Raw genomic sequence first — 17665 nt, 5'->3', positions numbered from 1 at the left:
GGAAGCCAGTGCTGAGATCTCTGGCGGTTTGAGCATGGGCGAACTGTACAAGGCCCTCCAAGGAATGGAGTCTAGAAAGGCGCCGGGCCTTGGCGGCCAACCAGTAGACTTTTATACGTTTTTCTGGTCAGAAATGAGAGAGGACCTGCTGGAGGTGTTGAACAAAAGCTTGGCTGAAGTTCAGCCAGTAGAGCAGTGTTGACCCTCCCGTTCAAGAAAGGCCACCTTACAGATATCAAGTGCTGGCGGCACGTATCACTTCTTTGTACTGACTACAAACTGCTCTCGAAAACCCTGGCAAACAGGCTAGCAGGAGTGATGGATTGTGTCATCCATCTTGACTAGACTTACGGTATTCCTGGTAGGTAAATATTTGACAATGTTTCATTGGTTCGTGCTGTTTTAGAGGTCTCCAAGATGTTGAATTTAGATTGTGGGTTAATCTCAATACAGTAGATCAGGCGAAAGCATTTGAGGATTGCAATTTAAGGAGAGTTTTAGAGGCCTTTGGGTTTTGCCAAAATGTTATAAATCATATTAAAGTTCTCTATAGTGGCGTTGAGAGTATTCTTAAGGTGAACGGTGGTTTATTTGCTCCATTTAAAGCTCATAGAGATGTTAGGCAGGGGTGCTCTTTGGCAATAGAACCACTTTTACAACAATTAAGGGTCAAACTTCATTGTACATGCTTGCCAAACTGTAAAAATAATCTTATATTGTCAGTTTATGCCGATGATGTTATAGTTATGATTAGCAGGCAGAGTGAGTAGGTTTTGTTAAATTTACTTACAACTATTAAAAGTTTATCTTTATCAAACTGGAGTAAAAGTGAAACATTATCATTAGGTAAATGCACAGGTGGGAAACCAGATCCTCCTGAAGGTTTAGGTTGGGGGAACTTAGGTTTCAAATCCTTTAGGATAGGAGTGTTTCTTGGTGATGATTGGGATTGGGAAAAATTGGGAAGGAGTCATTGAAAACGTTAAAGGTCGCCTGGGAAAATGGAGATGTTTAATTCCCAAAGATGTTACACAGAGGGTGTATTTTAATTATATACTTAGTTGCTTCTTCATTACGGCACAGGTTTGCATGCATTGATCCTCCCTCACATCTGTTGTGATTTTAGAGGAAATCTGAGAATCAGAAAAACCCATCTTGTTGTGTAGACAGTAATATAATGGAAATAATTTGTAATGAGTATTAAAATGAGTATTGTAATGGTGGTTTGCAAACAGCCAATGAAACCACAGGCTGGCATTATGCAAATTTACAACAAATCTATATAGGTTAGAGCAGGAAGATTGGGATTTCTGATGACTAGTTTCAGGCAGTTCAAAATCAATTCTTTTTTTTTTTTGGGAGACAATAACTTTATTTATTATGCACTTTAGCATAGTAAGGGCATTAAAAAAAAAATAAAAATAAAAAATAAATAAAAATGTTACAATGTCTTTAACAGGAAAGAACTACAATCCCATGAAAATATGTGAACTAATTAAGAAATATATAAGAAATATAAACCTATTAAATGAAAGACATTCAATTAGGATTTTATTTATGCAGTATATGAGGCCTGATTTGAATAAATTTCTCTATAATTAAAGGGATTTTTACTTCAGGAACCCGACTACTGCACTATATTTAAAAAACAAAAACTATATATATATATATATATATAGCTTATTATCTGCACAGCATACATTTTTTGTCTTTATGTTTAGAATTTCACAAAGTATTTTATGAGAAAATTCTATGAGAAAACGAATTTTTCGGATGGCTCTCACAAGATCTAGACATTCATCACAGTCATTTCAGCTGTACTTTCCGATGAGAACTTGCTTACACCCACTCCTAAACAAACATGTCTCTTCCTGGATGTGCTTCTCTTTCTCAGTCAAGTCTTCAATTTGAATTCAGCTCTTTGAAAAAAACAAACAATCTTCCTTTTCATGACAAAACACATTCACACTATAGCTGTGAAGATCACCCATAATTTGCCCATGCGATTAGCTAATTCTCAGGGTTTGTTAGCTGTTGTGTTCTTCATGTTCTTCATGAAACATATTCCCAATAAGCTATTACTGTTATCTTGTAGTCTCTCTGCAGTCTTTATAAAAAAATCTCACATTAGAGCATTATCAAATCTTTGTTTCTTTCCCCTAAGGTCCTTCTCTCCTGAGTCCTAGACAAAATCTCTTTCATGAGTGACTTTAAACTGAGGATGATTTGTTTTTTCTTTTTTGTATAAACTAACCACCATAAAATCCGGGTGATAACACTACAGAGTAATTCTCTGTAAATGAGGCAAACCTCTGGCTATCTGATAACACACTCAAGTGTAATAGAGTCAGACATGTTGGCCAGACTCAGACTCCAGTAAAGAGAAAAGATTATCATCAAGAAAAACGAAAGAAAGAAAGAAATTACTTTCAAACTCCATTTTAATTCCACATTCTATATAATGTATATAATTCTATATAATATGCATAAAAATAGGTGGATGGTGGTACTGAGTCTTTTGCATCGTCTTCAGCCGAATCGTAACTAGCTAACAGCTAACGCCACTATCTACATTAATGATGCACATATTCTGATTGGACCTAAAAGGACACGATATACCAGGTATCCGACGCATTTCATTTATTAATTTGTCGTACTGTGTGCAAGGTCAACTTTCAGAGATGATATAAAGAGTTGTTTTACCTTGAAATGTTGAAGTTGTAGAACAAGTTCATCGAGTTGTCTTCTTTTGTCCTCTATCTCGGCTTGTCTTTTTCGTTTTTCCTGAAAATATAATAGAAATATTGTGTTAAACTACTGAGAGTAATGACATTTTTGTGCATAGCTTCAATTCATTGAAGCTTAAGCTTAGTTTGTGATATTTGCAAACGCAAACATCCTCTTTTAGCCATTCAAAGCTAAATACTTCAGCAGTTGTTTCACTGTGAATGACAGCAGTAAGCAGTAAGTCATCTATTTCCAATAGTGAGTTACACAGGGAACAAAATAATTGTTTAGGTTTTTTAACATGGCAAGCACTTGAAAGTCTGAGTGAAAATATGACTTATCACATCATAACCTGAGCTCCACAAGTTTTTCACATTCCTCTCTGCAGGGTATCTACTTCTTATTCACTTAACATGAGCGTAGAGGAAAGCCGAGCCACATATGTAGGTTATTCAGGTTCTTGAGCGAGTTCAAATCTATTGGCTGGCTTTGACACCGTTTCACGAGCACATTCCAGCTCAGAGCACTGCTGCAGGAAGTATGCGCTCTCCACGGAGAGAAAACTGATATGTTGTCCAGATGTGAACAAATGTGCCTCTAAAAACGGACCCTTACATATCCGTCAGTGAGTGATGCCACTGGATTTTACACGAAAGCTTCTGGAAATGACTTACAAGGATTTTAATGTCCTTTTTTTTTTTAAAGCTGAGTATGGTAACTGAAACATAATCCCTAATTTTGACATGATGAGAAGGAGAAAATAAGAGGAAAGACCAGATTACCTTCTACTCTAATTTAGAGGACAAAATAACCCATCAAATGGGTGATTTAATTTGTAGTGGTTGGTATTTATATATCTGTAACCGCATCTAAAACATGAACCTAACCACAAACGTAAATGAATAGATTTAATTTATAAATAGATACAAAACAGTGACAATAAACCTAAAAACATTTGGAAAATGCCAAGCTAATTTCTTGTTGATATTTTAAAATTCTATTTTTGGGCGCATGGCCAAAAATATTTAAGAAAAATAACAATTTAAATATATTAAAATGCATAAAAATTATATATATATATATATATATATATATATATATATATATATTAGGGCTGTCAAACGATTAATTGCGATTAATCGCATCCAAAATAAAAGTTTGTCTTTACATAATATATGTGGGTGCGCTGTGTATAATTATTTTATATTTTTATATTTTATTTTATATATATAAATACACACATATGCTTGTATATTTAAGAAAAATATATTATTTATATATAAAATATTGATATTTACATATAATGTAAATTATATTTACATCTATATGTAGTATATACATGAAAATATTTATTAAATATATACAAGCATGTGTGTATATATATATATATATATATATATATATATATATATATATATATATATAATAATTATACACAGTGCATACACATTAACAATATTATACACATTATACAATTATATTATTTAAAGACAAACTTTTATTTTGGATGCGATTAATTGCGATTAATCGTTTGACAGCCCTATATATATATATATTAGCAAAATATGACATATTTGGGGCTTTTTTATATTTTAAATCACAATGTATATCACAAGTATATTTATGTACTGTTTGCATTTTGAAAATCGTGGTAATTGTGATTAATCGTTTGACAGCCCTATATATATATATATATATATATATAAGTAAAATATTACATATTTGAGGCTTTTTTATATTTTAAATCACAATGTATATCACAAGTCTATTTATGTACTGTTTGCATTTTGAATATCGTGGTTGTGTCCTTTATGAACGCAGATGATTCTGTAATTAGCATCACAACATAAACTCTGAATCTATGCAAGCAATTTCTCATGTGAGCGCAGGGCTGTAATTACACCAGCAGTGCGTTCGTCACCGGTTACATGTCCTACAGACTGGCACGACACTCCACGCCCCTCTCATCTGGAGAGAATACTGAAACCAGATCTATTTCAAACCAAGAATGCTGACCCATACCAAAGCTCAGAGTAACATACAGAAATAGGCCAGCAGCAAGACACGTTCCTCAGACACGTAATCTGTGGCCCAGTCACCCTGAAATATCACTCACGCGGAGGCTAATTTCCAGACAGACCGTAGCATCTGTATGCGAGTTGAGTATGAAAACAGGTAATAAAAATGCTCGTGACGTTGAGCCTGTTGGGCTATAGTGAGACCCAAAACAATGAGGATTTGTTTCCCAGCTCAAATGGAAAACATCTGCATGGCATTACTGAAGCCACCCCCTCCATCCCGACGGATGGCATCGAGCCTCAAAGACCAAACACCCCAGGGCCTTTCTTGAGTTCATTAGCTTTTCTTTTGCTACAGACAAAATATAAGAGATTCCCGGAGAACCAAAGCTTAACAAAAACAACTGGAAATCACTATAGCTGAGGGTGAAAATCTTGGCCATGTTCTCAAACACAGGCCACATTCCCGCCCCGACATGTTGTGTGTAACAAACTAGAGTTGACTGTGCATAGATAAGCATTAGTTAAAAGTCACAAATATGATTGTGTAGATAATATAGTGAAGACTAGGTGGGAAAAGATGGTCTATGATTAAGGGGCTGTCTAAAAAACAAAACTTTTTGTGCGTTTTGGTCATTCATTTACATGACTAGAGGTGGCCTGAATGCGCAAACCATTGAAAATGGGATTCAAAGTGCAAGGTTTTGAAGTTTTAATGCATTTTAAGGCAATACATTTTAAAGATAATTTATTTTAGGGTAATGATTTTTGCTAGATGCTTCCACTTGAAAATAAATTGTAAACAGTACGTTGCATGGTGGTCTTGCTCACTACCAAAGAAGTACACACTGGTGAAGTATGCCAGATGGGATGTAGCTATGAACTAGAAGCTGATAGCCACGACAAAATTTTCCCTGAGGTCAAGAAACGGTCCATTTCCTCCATTGTGTGTGACCACTGACCCGAGCTGCCACAGTGTGTGTCTCTGTTGACTCCTACAACTGACGCCTCCAATGCAAGCAATGCTGACATTTCTGATCGAAATGCTCTATAACAAGGACAAACTAATTGTGTAAGCTATATCACTTGTGTTCTTTGTGTCGCTTTTCTACCAAAAAATGTCTTTACTGATGATGGCTCTTTATCAAAGATCAAGCACTTGTCCCAGAGGACAGACAAAAATAGATTGGACATCATTTTCCCAGAAAGCACTTTGGGAAAGGAAGTCTTCAAGAAGTTCTTTGTGCTATTGGTTTCGGCAGTTATTATGAAACTCATTTGAAGTGAAGACACTTCATAACGAATAACACAATAATATTTGCAAGTCACATTTTTTCCCTCAGTATAGGATTATTACGATATTTTTGTATTCACTTTCAAACATTACATGTATCTTTCAACGCATTTCATGACAATTCTAAATTATTTTACAATCTTGAGAATTGGTTGCTAATTCATATGTGTTATACAATCTCATCTCCTCATTTTTGTATGATCTGCTTCTATACTGTAAAAAAATATTTTCATGATTTGTAATCGCAACATTTTTTTCTTTTGTCAAATCAACTTAAATAATTTATGTAGTTCAGATAACATAATATTTTGAGTTTCTGATGATTAAATCAATCTCCTTCATTGTATTAACTCAAATTTTTCCATTTCAATGAACTTAAAATTTTAAGGCAACCAGGTTACTTCATTTTTTAAGTTAAACCAACAAATTTTTTTTTACAGTGATTAGGTTTGGTGATGGACCTTCATGCTTAAACTTTATTCCTGCAAATCTTCTGTTTCTGAACAAATCACATTGTGCAAATTCATATGAAATTGTTTCCACGTAAAATAGCGACTTTTTTCTTGAGGTTGGATGAGTCATATATGCCATACTAGACTTGGCAAATGAAAATCTGTTAAAAGCTGTAGGAACTGCTTTATTGAATCTCTCTTTCTTCTGGAAGCATTTCCAAAAAACCTTCATTCTCTATGTTGTTATTTCCAGGGAAGCACACGAGCCAAGTTTTTGTACTTTTATCAGCATCCAAATCAGTCAAAGGCACTTTATACAAAAATGTGCATGTCATAGCGAAAATGCAACATCCTGAAATTATGATCTTAAAGAGTAAAGTTACGATTCATCCTGTGACTCAAATTCATCATTAACTTTTAAGGCATTAGTTAGATCATACAGTCTTAAAAAGTATACTACTGCTAATAACATTCTTTAACTGACCTTATTAACATGCTTTGCATCTCTGGCATGTCAATTAAACCACAAGTCACTGCGTTTAATCAGCATGTATTCCAAAACTAAATAATTTCAGCCAAACGCATGTAATGGATGCTTAAGGCAGTGGTGATTTGTTTTAAAAATCCCTGTTAACACACTGGATTCCTCACATTAAGGATAACATTTATGGTAAACATTAACTGATAATGAAATATACCATAATGAAGCTCAAGGTGTTACAAAAAATGTATCTAACCAATACAAAAAAGAGAAAAGGGACCATCAAAATAAAGTGTTACTGTTAATCTTAAAAATAAATAAATAAATAAAAGCCATTGTAAAGATATACCTATAAGAAGTTCCTCACTTCTGTCTAGTCTTAGTATTGGAGTTGACTCTACTATAGGAATCAATACTTTTGTTTTTATGACTTTGTATATCTCTTTAAACAGGACGTTATGATTGGCTCAGATCAGTGAGCATTGGTGGCACTCAAACTTATGTCTGCCTCTTGTATCATAGGGAAATTTACATGTGTAACAGAAAATGACAATTTCAAATTCAACTGTGTGGAAGAACTTCCAGCTTGTGGACAAAATAGGACAATTTAGTTGTGAATTACGTAAAAATGCAACAAGTGTCCACAAGTGTGTGACTTTCTCACTCACGCCCCCATGCTGCAGATGATTTGCCTGTGGCTTCAGTTCAGGGGCACAACTTTCACAGCTCTCTCTCTTTCTCTCGTTCTCTCTCTCTCGCTTTCTCCCACCCTCTCTTCATTGCTAGATTCTGTTTGGCAATGATGTAAATTGGACTAAGCAGCAATTTTGAAGGTAATTTTTCAAAGAAAGAACAATTAAAATTCCGACAGAAATACTAGTGGTGCATAAATTCTAAAAAAAGAATTTATCGGACTTAAATTTAGAAACCTCAGAATCGCACACACCTAGGTTAAAGCTCCAACAATGTTTTTGATTTGACGAGAACATTTAAAAAAAATAAGAGAAATTGATAGAGAAGAGATTTCTGGGACACCAAAAATGAAGACAGTAATGAGAACTGAACAGGACTGGTACGTAACAGTTGAAGTTTTGTGGCGAGGTCACACATAGCAGTAAACATGACTGCAAACATTACATTACTTTGCAACATATCTCTTCCCTTTCTACGTTCCCCTACTGTTTATCCCTGAAAACATCCCATGAAAGTGAAAAAATCATAAAACCATAATATTACATCAAAAGCTACACTCATTGCAGTGTGCATCATGCTCCCAGTACTAGACGAGGAACATATGCTGAGGACTCTACACGGCCCCAGATGAAACCAGGTTTCATTTCATTAGTGCAAACCACATACTGCAAATTATCTAAAGTGAATTACAAATGGAGTGTCCACATTATAAACATATTTAAAGAGAATCATACACTTTGAATTGAGTGCAAAGCTGTTCTCATGTGCTCACAAGCTATTTTAGATCTATGTGTTTTCTCCAATGTCTGCAGAGCTACGCCCTGCTCTTAGAACACCGAGTGCGGACTGCATTATGATGGACTCTTCCACTTCTAGTGAACTTTGTCGTTACTTGTCACAGTAATTTGAACACTCTTCAAATACTATGTGTGCGACTGTTTTTTGACATAGCAACATCGGCCCAAACAATGGCATGAGTTTGGTCTTTTTCTTCACTCAGTCGAAATAGGGGGTGTGTTTCGGAAAAAGCGTTATTTTTGCAATTACTTTTGATGAAGCTTATGGGACAGAAATGACAAACATCACCTTTTAACTATATCACAAACTATTAATATCTAATGCATGTACTTGTCAGTGTCAGGAAATTGAACCATGGTTCATATTCTGGTCAAGCAAAAATGTTCGACATTTGTGATTGAATGTAAGTGGCATGACTTGCATTCCAAGCTTTGACCCCTACAGCTGCTAGCTGTTTTGAGAACAGTATAGGGTACTGGTTAAACGATCTGTGGGGGCCACCAACAGTTTGGGGCTTCAAATCGACACACTTAACCTCAGGTTGTTACTTCTAACTACTGTACGTTGCTTTTCTGCGCTAAGTATTTATCAAGCTTGTTGTCATTAACAAAAACTATTACAGAGATGAAAATGCAGTGAGGAAGCTGATGAGAAAACTGATTTATTTTACAGAGATTATTACGTTTTCGTATTGTTCAATCAATGTCGGATGGTCTGGTTTAATCAAAAAGTAGCAATGAATCAGAAATAGTGACAGACCATTAACGAGTATAACGAAAGCAAAAAAGTATGTATCAGCAGTTGTTTGGATGCTGAGATGTGGACGTGGCGCTCAAAAGTGGAGGCGGATGAACATGAGCTTGCAGTGGAGGAATTTAAGCGGATTGAATGATTGGAGAAGTCGTCTGTCGTTTCACTGGAAGATCCAGTTTTGATATTTGTATTAAACATTATGGTATTTTTTTCCAAATGAACATGGATGAATGGTTCACAGTGAGATCTATTACGTGCATTTAGGGTGTATTTTCATCTCATGCTGTCCTATTCCAAAGTGTTGACTATATCGAAACTAAAACTGAACAGAATTCCCAATGTAAGCTAAAATAAAAGTGTAATAAGTGTTTTGGTCTAAGTGAACACTTAAACATTTTAGAATAGTTGAGCGCTATTCTTACTAAAAATCACAGAAATACAGAGATATAAAACATCTGAATTATCTGACACTGATATCTGGGCTAGTTAGCGCTTTAGTTAGAGCTAGGCTTTAGTTACAGCACAGTTAGTTCCCAATGCTTGTTTCGGAAATGCAGCTGAGCTGCCACACCCGAGAGCTCTGGGGATCCAAACCCACCTGAGGATCACCCCACCTCCCTGAAATATGTGAACCCTGAGCAAAATCATCACAGACAGCTGTTGCTAAATTTAACCCGCTAGTAATGGACGCCTGCACTATGCTAATGTCATGTAGAACTTTGACTAACAATGTAACGCTATAGGACTGCCCACTTAGTCAGGAAGATGCCTTCTGACTGACATGTAAAGAGAACAATCACATGTTTCTTTGTTCAATGTCATGTTCAGGGGCGTGTACATGTTGATGCAATCACAAACTATCTTTACTTTTATTTTTACCCGAATATGCCGCGGATATTCCCTTTTCAGCAAAGTTCTTCACCTGATTTTCCATTATAGATGTGAGAGGACACACGACTAATAAAATGGGATCACTTGGGAATCAAAGGAGTTTGCCTAGTTCACAAAAAAATAAAATACATAAATAAAAATACTTTTCCCATATTCCATTGGTAAACATGCGAAAACATGCCTTTTAAATTCAACTAAGTGCCTCAAACTAAATGCGTAATGTCTTGAAGTTTCTATGCCATGAACTTCACAAACCATTTTTTTAAATCAAGCTTTTAGTTACTCATCTGAAGCGTTCATTTTTGCAGTATCAGAAATTAAAGGTTCTCTAAGCGATGTGGGGCCAAAACATTTTTTGTCACATACATCAAACGTCTCCTCACTATCGGCAAGCTGCCTGTCCCCTAAACACACTGTAAAAAAACGCGGTCTCTGTAGACACCACAGGCTCCGAAAACGTCAACAAAAACAATCATGTCTCACCCGGACCACGAAACCTAACAAACAGTGTTCCAGCCAATCACTAGCAAGAAGTATTTGAGGGTGGGTCTGGGGGGTTAGTGCGCGTGCACATGAAGGGTGTGTGTGTGTGTGAAGGAGATAGAAGCATCAGAGGGAAGTTTGAAAAATGGCCGACACACGACCAAAGAGACGTCGTTCTGAAGAACAAATTAAAAAGAAAAAGGAGTCGGATAAAGAACGTGCGAAGTTCCGAATTTACATCGGTAGCAAAGCTTTTGAACGATGGCGAGAACTCCGGCGGCAGAAGGGCTTCCAGTCCGACATTCAGGTTGCTCTGTTTTTGCTGGACGCTTATGTTCACCAAACCCACACAAGGATACAATTTGCTAGAAATGCACGTTCACTATTATTTCAGGAAGCACGGAAGGGAGGGGGAGGGGGAGATGAGATGCAGAGGAGGGAGGGTCTAGCTAGCCTCCGATTTGTCTGAAAATATTCCGAACGTCAACACCCAGGATCGCTTAGAGAACCTTTAAGCGTAGCGTCAGTTCTGGAAGGTCACGTTAGTCAAGCTCGCATCAGCTGACTCTCAGCTGATACATGTACTAAAGGAATACAACGCCTATCACTATACATATATAAGCTCCTTCAGTATTATAAGCAACTATTGCTTTGTCAGGAGCGAATTACCCTCCTCCCTCCCCATCTACTCCTCTCGTCAGTCAGTACGGCATTCTGATTTCCCTTTTAATCAGAATAAATGCTCGAATCATGTTGTACTTTAAAATCTTGAATTAATGATATCTGCATTTACTCATGTTGGTTCTGTTCTGTTTACCCTAAGGCCGTGTGTCCACCAAAGCGTTTTTAGCCAGCTGAAAACGCTAGACACTCTGCTGAAGATGCCATGCTTTGGGCGCTTGAGAGCGTTTTAGCAGCGCAGCGTTTTTTTTCGTTGAGACGATTCGTTGCTATGATACATAATATCCGCAGCACAGTTTAAATGTTGTGACAGTTGGTCAGTGTGGTATTAGTCCCGCCCCTCCTCCACTGTGATTGGACAGCTGGGTAAGAATGAGAAGCACTGATGAGCGCTGCGTTTTATCCAAAGTTAAACATTTTTCAACTCTTGGCGACCAGTAAAAAACGCCGAGCGCTCGGCGCTTCACCGTGAAAAAAACAAACACACCGCTCAGCGCCTTGTTACACTCATGGCGTTTAAAAAACGCGGCGCTCCCATTGAAAACAATTGAAAACATACGCCAGGCGCGTGGAAAAACGCTTTGGTGGACATACGGCCTAAGGGGGGTTATTGCTGCTCTTAGGCCGTGTGTCCACCAAAGCGTTTTTAGCCAGCTGAAAACGCTAGACGCTCTGCTGAAGACGCCGTGCTTTGGGCGCTTGCGAGCGTTTTAGCAGCGCAGCGTTTTTTCCGTTGAGACGTTTCGTTGTTATGATACAGAATATCCGCAGCAGTTGAATGTTGTGACAGTTGGTCGGTGTGGTATTAGTCCCGCCCCTCCTCCACTGTGATTGGACGGCTGGGTAAAAAGTGACAGTGATGAGTGCTGCGTTTTATCCAAAGTTGAAAATTTTTCAACTCCCAGCGGCCAGTAAAAAACGCTGGGCACTCGGCGCTTCACCGTGAAAAAAACGTTCAGCGCCTCGGTACGTTCATGGTGTTTAAAAAACGCGGCGCTCCTATTGAAAACAATTGAAAACATACGCCAGGCCAGCCCGTTCTCATCCTTTAATGTCATATAGAACGCTATATGACAAAACGGCGCTATACTACGCACATGGCACCCTTTATCGTTAATATAACATGCGAACCCAAGATGTTATAAATCCTTTAGCGTGAATATGACACGCACACCCTACCCCACACCTAAACTTAGCCCTCACAGCGCGTGTTATATTAACGATAACGGGTGCCATGTGCGTAGTATAGCGCCGTTTTGTCATATAGCGTTCTATATGACGTTAAAGGATGAGAATGTGTTGGCCAGGCGCGTGGAAAAAAGCTTTGGTGGACACACGACCTTATCCACGCTAGGCTGCCTGGATGCTCAGGGAGTTCTTGCCAAGAACAGTACAGAACCATTCCGTAAATCCAAATGTATTACTAATTGTCAATTGTACATGTATTTGACGATAGTGGTCCTGACAGAACTTGTTAACACGGCTTAAGTTTCCGGGCGGACCGTTAAAAACGTCCTGGAAAACCTGTAGGAGTAAGTCAATAAAATTAAAAGCCCATTCACACCAAGAACCATAACTATAAAGATTCTGTAACGATAACTATATTAGCATCCACACGAACACACAATATCACTCTGTTTATTAGAACCACGTACTCCAGTTTTGTCGCCTGCCGCTTTAAATGCCCATGCTCTTTAAAGCAGGATAGATTCTGATTGGCTGTCAATGTTTTCCTCGTTCATCAGCTGCCATTATTGTTAAAGTTGTTGTCTGGACTCTGCAATTTGTTCATATTTATAATGATTTTTAGAACTATCTTTAGCATCATCATTATAGTTATCGTCCCTGGTGTGAACAGGCTTTATGACTTTTGGCTTTGTGAAAGAGTTTTAGTTTTGTGTGCTATATGCATCAGATGATTCGTGAACAGAGTGTGGCCGGTTAGTGTGTGTAATGTCTGAGGCTCAGACTAGTGCTAAGCTAGCAAGAGCACGGTGTAAATAAGGCCCACAGCAAAGGTCTAGAACTGAGCGTGACCAAACGAATCTGTGTAAACAAGTCACAACTGCTCAGGGAGGGTCATTTAAGTCAAGAGGGAAGTCTGTCCGCGTGTAATCTCCTCCGCCCAGTGTACCACAATTAGCAAACCGCTAACCCATTTCTCATTTGAGCTAGCGACATTCCCTCACTTGTTGGATTGAAAAGAAAAGCCACAGATTTGGACCCGAATCCTATCCTGTACAGCAGCAGCAGCCTGTGGTTTGAGGCAGTAGACCAGAAACATATAGCAAGCTAGCAAACAGTACAGGGAATTGTCAGGCAAAATTAAAAATCAGTTCTTATACTGTATATCTTAATGGTATAATTATTGAAAAGTAAAGTGGTATTCAAGCGGTTAGTCAGTCATGCAGTCAGTTTGTGGTTAGCATTGTTGACGCAGGGAGTCTATATACACCACTCACAGAAACCGATATTTATAATGCACTTCCAGCAAAACAGCATGATAGAAAATAGTGATGAAGCTATAAATGTCACGTGCAACAAGTCAGCATGTGATTTGAATAAAACAACCATTAAACTCCACTACATTTCAGTAATCTACTTGAGGTATAGCATTTAGTTGAGCTCATTTCAGAAACACAACTGCTTTGCCAACATCGAGCAGCCCACAGACTTTGCTTTTCTGAAGATCATGGGAAACCAAGCGAAGCCCAGATAAAAAATATGTGGTTGGGGTAACACAGATGTTGGATGAATATGGAGTGAAACTAGAAACCATAAATTCAAAAAAAAAAAAAAAAAATCCACGGCCACAGTCCTGTGGTGCTTTCCTTCTTGAGGGCAAGTCCAAATTAAAAGCTTTCTAATGAGTGCAGCCTACATAGTACTGACCTTTGAACACCAAACTACCACAAGTTTCAGTCACAACACCAGACGTCTGTTTTGATAATAAAATTGCACGTGCAATCCACATTTAGGAAGTTAAGGAAACCCGATAATAAAAAATAGAATGGTTGCGGCAAACATTTTAAATGGATGTTACATTTATATAACGCTTTTCTCCGCACTCAAAGCACTTTACATTTGGAAGAGCGAAATATCCTTAACCACCATCAATGTGCAGCACCACCTGATGATGATGCGACGGAAGCCATATTGCCAGCTTACTGGAGGAGAGGCTCTCCAGGAGCACAATTTGACACTCCTGCCCTAATCCTGACTATTAGACTTAAGTGCATAATTAGTGCGTAATTATGGGGGGTTACTTAAATTATTTTTTAAGTAATCGGATGATTGTCTTTATTATGAAGACAATTTATTGGCTCAAGCCAAACGTAATCGACTTTGATTTAAAGAATCAAATTGTTAACCCGAAGGTTGCGAATTTGATTATCAATACCAGCAGGAAATGACTGAAGTGCCCTTGAGCAAGGCTCCTAACCCCCAATCGCTCCCTGGGCGGCGCAGTGAATGCCTGTCAATGGTTTGAAGTGTGTGTGTGTGTGTGTTCACTACTCACTACTCTTGATGTTTGTGCACTAACTTGGATGGACAAATTCCAATCATGGGTTACCGAGCCCGTTCTCATCCCAAGGCGTCATATACGACGCTTTTGCCAAAGCGTAAACATCCAACACACATGGCATCCTTTAGCGTCAAATGAGACGCAGATATGGGGCAGAAGGTGCCTCCTAGTGGTCTAACCCTACCCCATACCTAAACCTACCGTAATCGTTTCATTTGACGCTAAAGGGAGCCATGTGCGTTGGATGTTTACGCTTTTGCAAAAGTGTCGTATATGACGCTTTGGGATGAGAATGCGTTGGGTTACCATGGGTTAACGTTTCCTTTTAAAGTCCTGTTACCCATGTACATACTATGTACTTATTATAATAATTACAATTACTGGGTAATAACCAAGGAGGTAATCCATCAGCCGGAAGTTGAAGCCTCACGGGAGCCACCGTTGTAGCAGAACTTCACCTGCTGTTAGCATCCCATTGACTCCCATTCATTTTGGCGTCATTTTGGTGTATAAAATGCTCCATTACTTTATACCTTACGTTACGGTAAATAGGCTAAAGATTACGTCATAACCACGGGACTTTCTGTCGCACAATAGACACATTACCGTATAGACAGGAGAAGAAGCTCGCAGGCAATCTTTTACTGTCTATGAGGCATTCGAGGAGACAAGGAGGCACAAAGTCAAGGTAGAAGAGAGTCCATAAAAGCAACGGGACAAAATATTTCAACGATGTTTTTGAGGAATTAGGTGATTCAGATTTGTCGTGGCACAACTACTAGAAGATTTTCAACTATCAGACTGTCGTCATGCTGAGTTTGAGCCTGCGCAGTCCCTCAGACATCAGACAGGAAGTGCAATAATCGGGCTTCAGTCTTCTCCGCTTAAATCAATGGGGTCGCTCTGTCCATTCATTTTACTGTCTATGGTAATAACTAGGTACCAACCCTGCAACTACCCCTAAACCTATCCCTAACCCATGTACTTACCTTATATTAGCCAGTACTTTCTAGCTAAGTACACTGTAAGTACACGCAAGTACTGTACTGTAAAAGGAAGCGTTACCGGTTGGCCTTCACATGTCACTACTTTCAACATGAGCCAGTAGAAAACAACAGAAAACACCCTGAAAACGATCTAGTAACACTGTCAACCACCCTGGGAATTCCCCATAGCAACATTAGAAACCCCTGAGAACACCTTAGCAATCTCATAACAATGTCTTGGCAATCACCCACTACATTCTAGCACTGTGACTTGACGTCCGCACTGGCAACCACCACTCGTTACATCTATGAAAAATCTCACTATATGAGAATAAACGGCTTAAAACACAATGAGTCAAAGACGGCTGATTTTAACCATTTGACTTAAGTTGTTAAGCTACCAGACAACATTAATAGTACCGTGTGGGACTATGAGGGCTTTCCATTGAGCTACCGTCAAAACAGACGCAATAAAGTTTCACCACCTCATTAATGTCACTCTTTTTCCCTAGTATTATAAAAGGGAAACCCACATGCTGTTTCAGCCTGTGCTGGTCAGATATCTATCAAAGAGCTTCTGTAATTCTTCTAATATATGAAATGCTTTGTCTAACTGACTGTTCAGGAATAGATTACTAGAAGGGAATAACTTGATGCATACTTGAATCTACTTAACTGTGAAATGTTACAACTGCAAACACAAATCACACCAAATACCAGGTTTGTGAGAAGCAAAAGGTCTTTTAAGTAACTCTTTCAGGATTAAGGACTGTTCTGAACCAGTATCCCGCAAGCTCACAACAGGTTGATACTCAGTGTCAGACAAGGAAACCGTACCAGCACGAATGAAAGGTTGCATGGAATTATTATGCCATTACTACTATGCCAGATGTCAAGATGTCAAGAAAATTATGTGTATATTATGTTCACAACTATCAGATAAAAGCACTGAATTCTTGCTAAAATGCGGGAAAACTGTCACGTAATTACTTTAATTTGAGTTATTCGAGGGTAATAGCCGTTCTGCCAAACAAACTCTCAATGCAAAAGCTATTAAGTAGACACTATTTAGATTATCACCATTTGTATCGAGAACCAGTCATCCGTCAATGCTTGAGATGCAGCCAGACACTGTATGACTTTAATTATTTATATTTCCGCTTTCTGAGAGAGCCAGCATTACCACAGGCCCTCTATCTCAACACTTCGCCCTTAATTTGGCAAACCTCATCCAAAAGGCATTAGCCAGATGCAGTTCTTGCTGCCAAGAATCAATTTTCATTGTTAGACTTGACAGACTTTTAATTAGTGGTGTTTCTTAAGGCAAGCATCAATATATTGCTAATAAAGGATAGTGATTTGAAAGAGGAGAGGTGTACTATTACTTTTCCAAACCATTGGATTAACTCGGAATATAAAAAACAGGAAAAAGTTCCATGGACTTTTATTGAAGGAAGGCCATATCTAGAGACTATAGCTAATCAACCACATTGAACACCTCAGCAACCACTCAGAACAGCCTAGCAACCAATCAGAACACCATAGCAACCAATCAGAATGGCCTAGCATTGTTACAGTAAGTTTTGGATAGACTTGGATAGAAAAAAAACCCCAAAACTGTTTCTCATGAGTCCAATAATTGTATTAGGACGGTTCCCAGTGTATACTAATACATGCTGGTCCTACAGACCATTTCTGCAGTGTGTATTGTATGGAATCACAAAGATGTAAGCAATGTAGCCAAAATAGTTTTCCATCTGTTGCTCTCTTCTAGTCTACGCAGAGGGGTTGACCTGGTGCCAAATTTAGTCTCTATTTTAGCCACATTTCAAATTCTTGCCCTCTGGGTCATATAGGGTGATTCATCAATAGAAAATCTTTC

The 17665-nt window shown here is 38.2% G+C and overlaps 1 protein-coding gene across 1 annotated transcript in view; it reads right to left on the bottom strand.

Moving 5' to 3' along the window:
- Positions 1–17665, bottom strand: part of LOC120482299 (paralemmin-1) — a 54840-nt gene that overhangs the window by 26050 nt on the left and 11125 nt on the right. The window contains exon 3 of the mRNA XM_089126495.1: positions 2704–2784. Within this exon, the coding sequence (XP_088982621.1) occupies positions 2704–2784 (81 nt within the window). The remainder of the gene's footprint in view (positions 1–2703; positions 2785–17665) is intronic.

This window comes from Pimephales promelas, chromosome 23 (genome assembly GCF_988280905.1).
Source record: "Pimephales promelas chromosome 23, fPimPro1.hap1.1, whole genome shotgun sequence".
NCBI lineage: Eukaryota > Metazoa > Chordata > Actinopteri > Cypriniformes > Leuciscidae > Pimephales > Pimephales promelas.
This window is presented reverse-complemented; position numbering and strand designations above follow the sequence as displayed.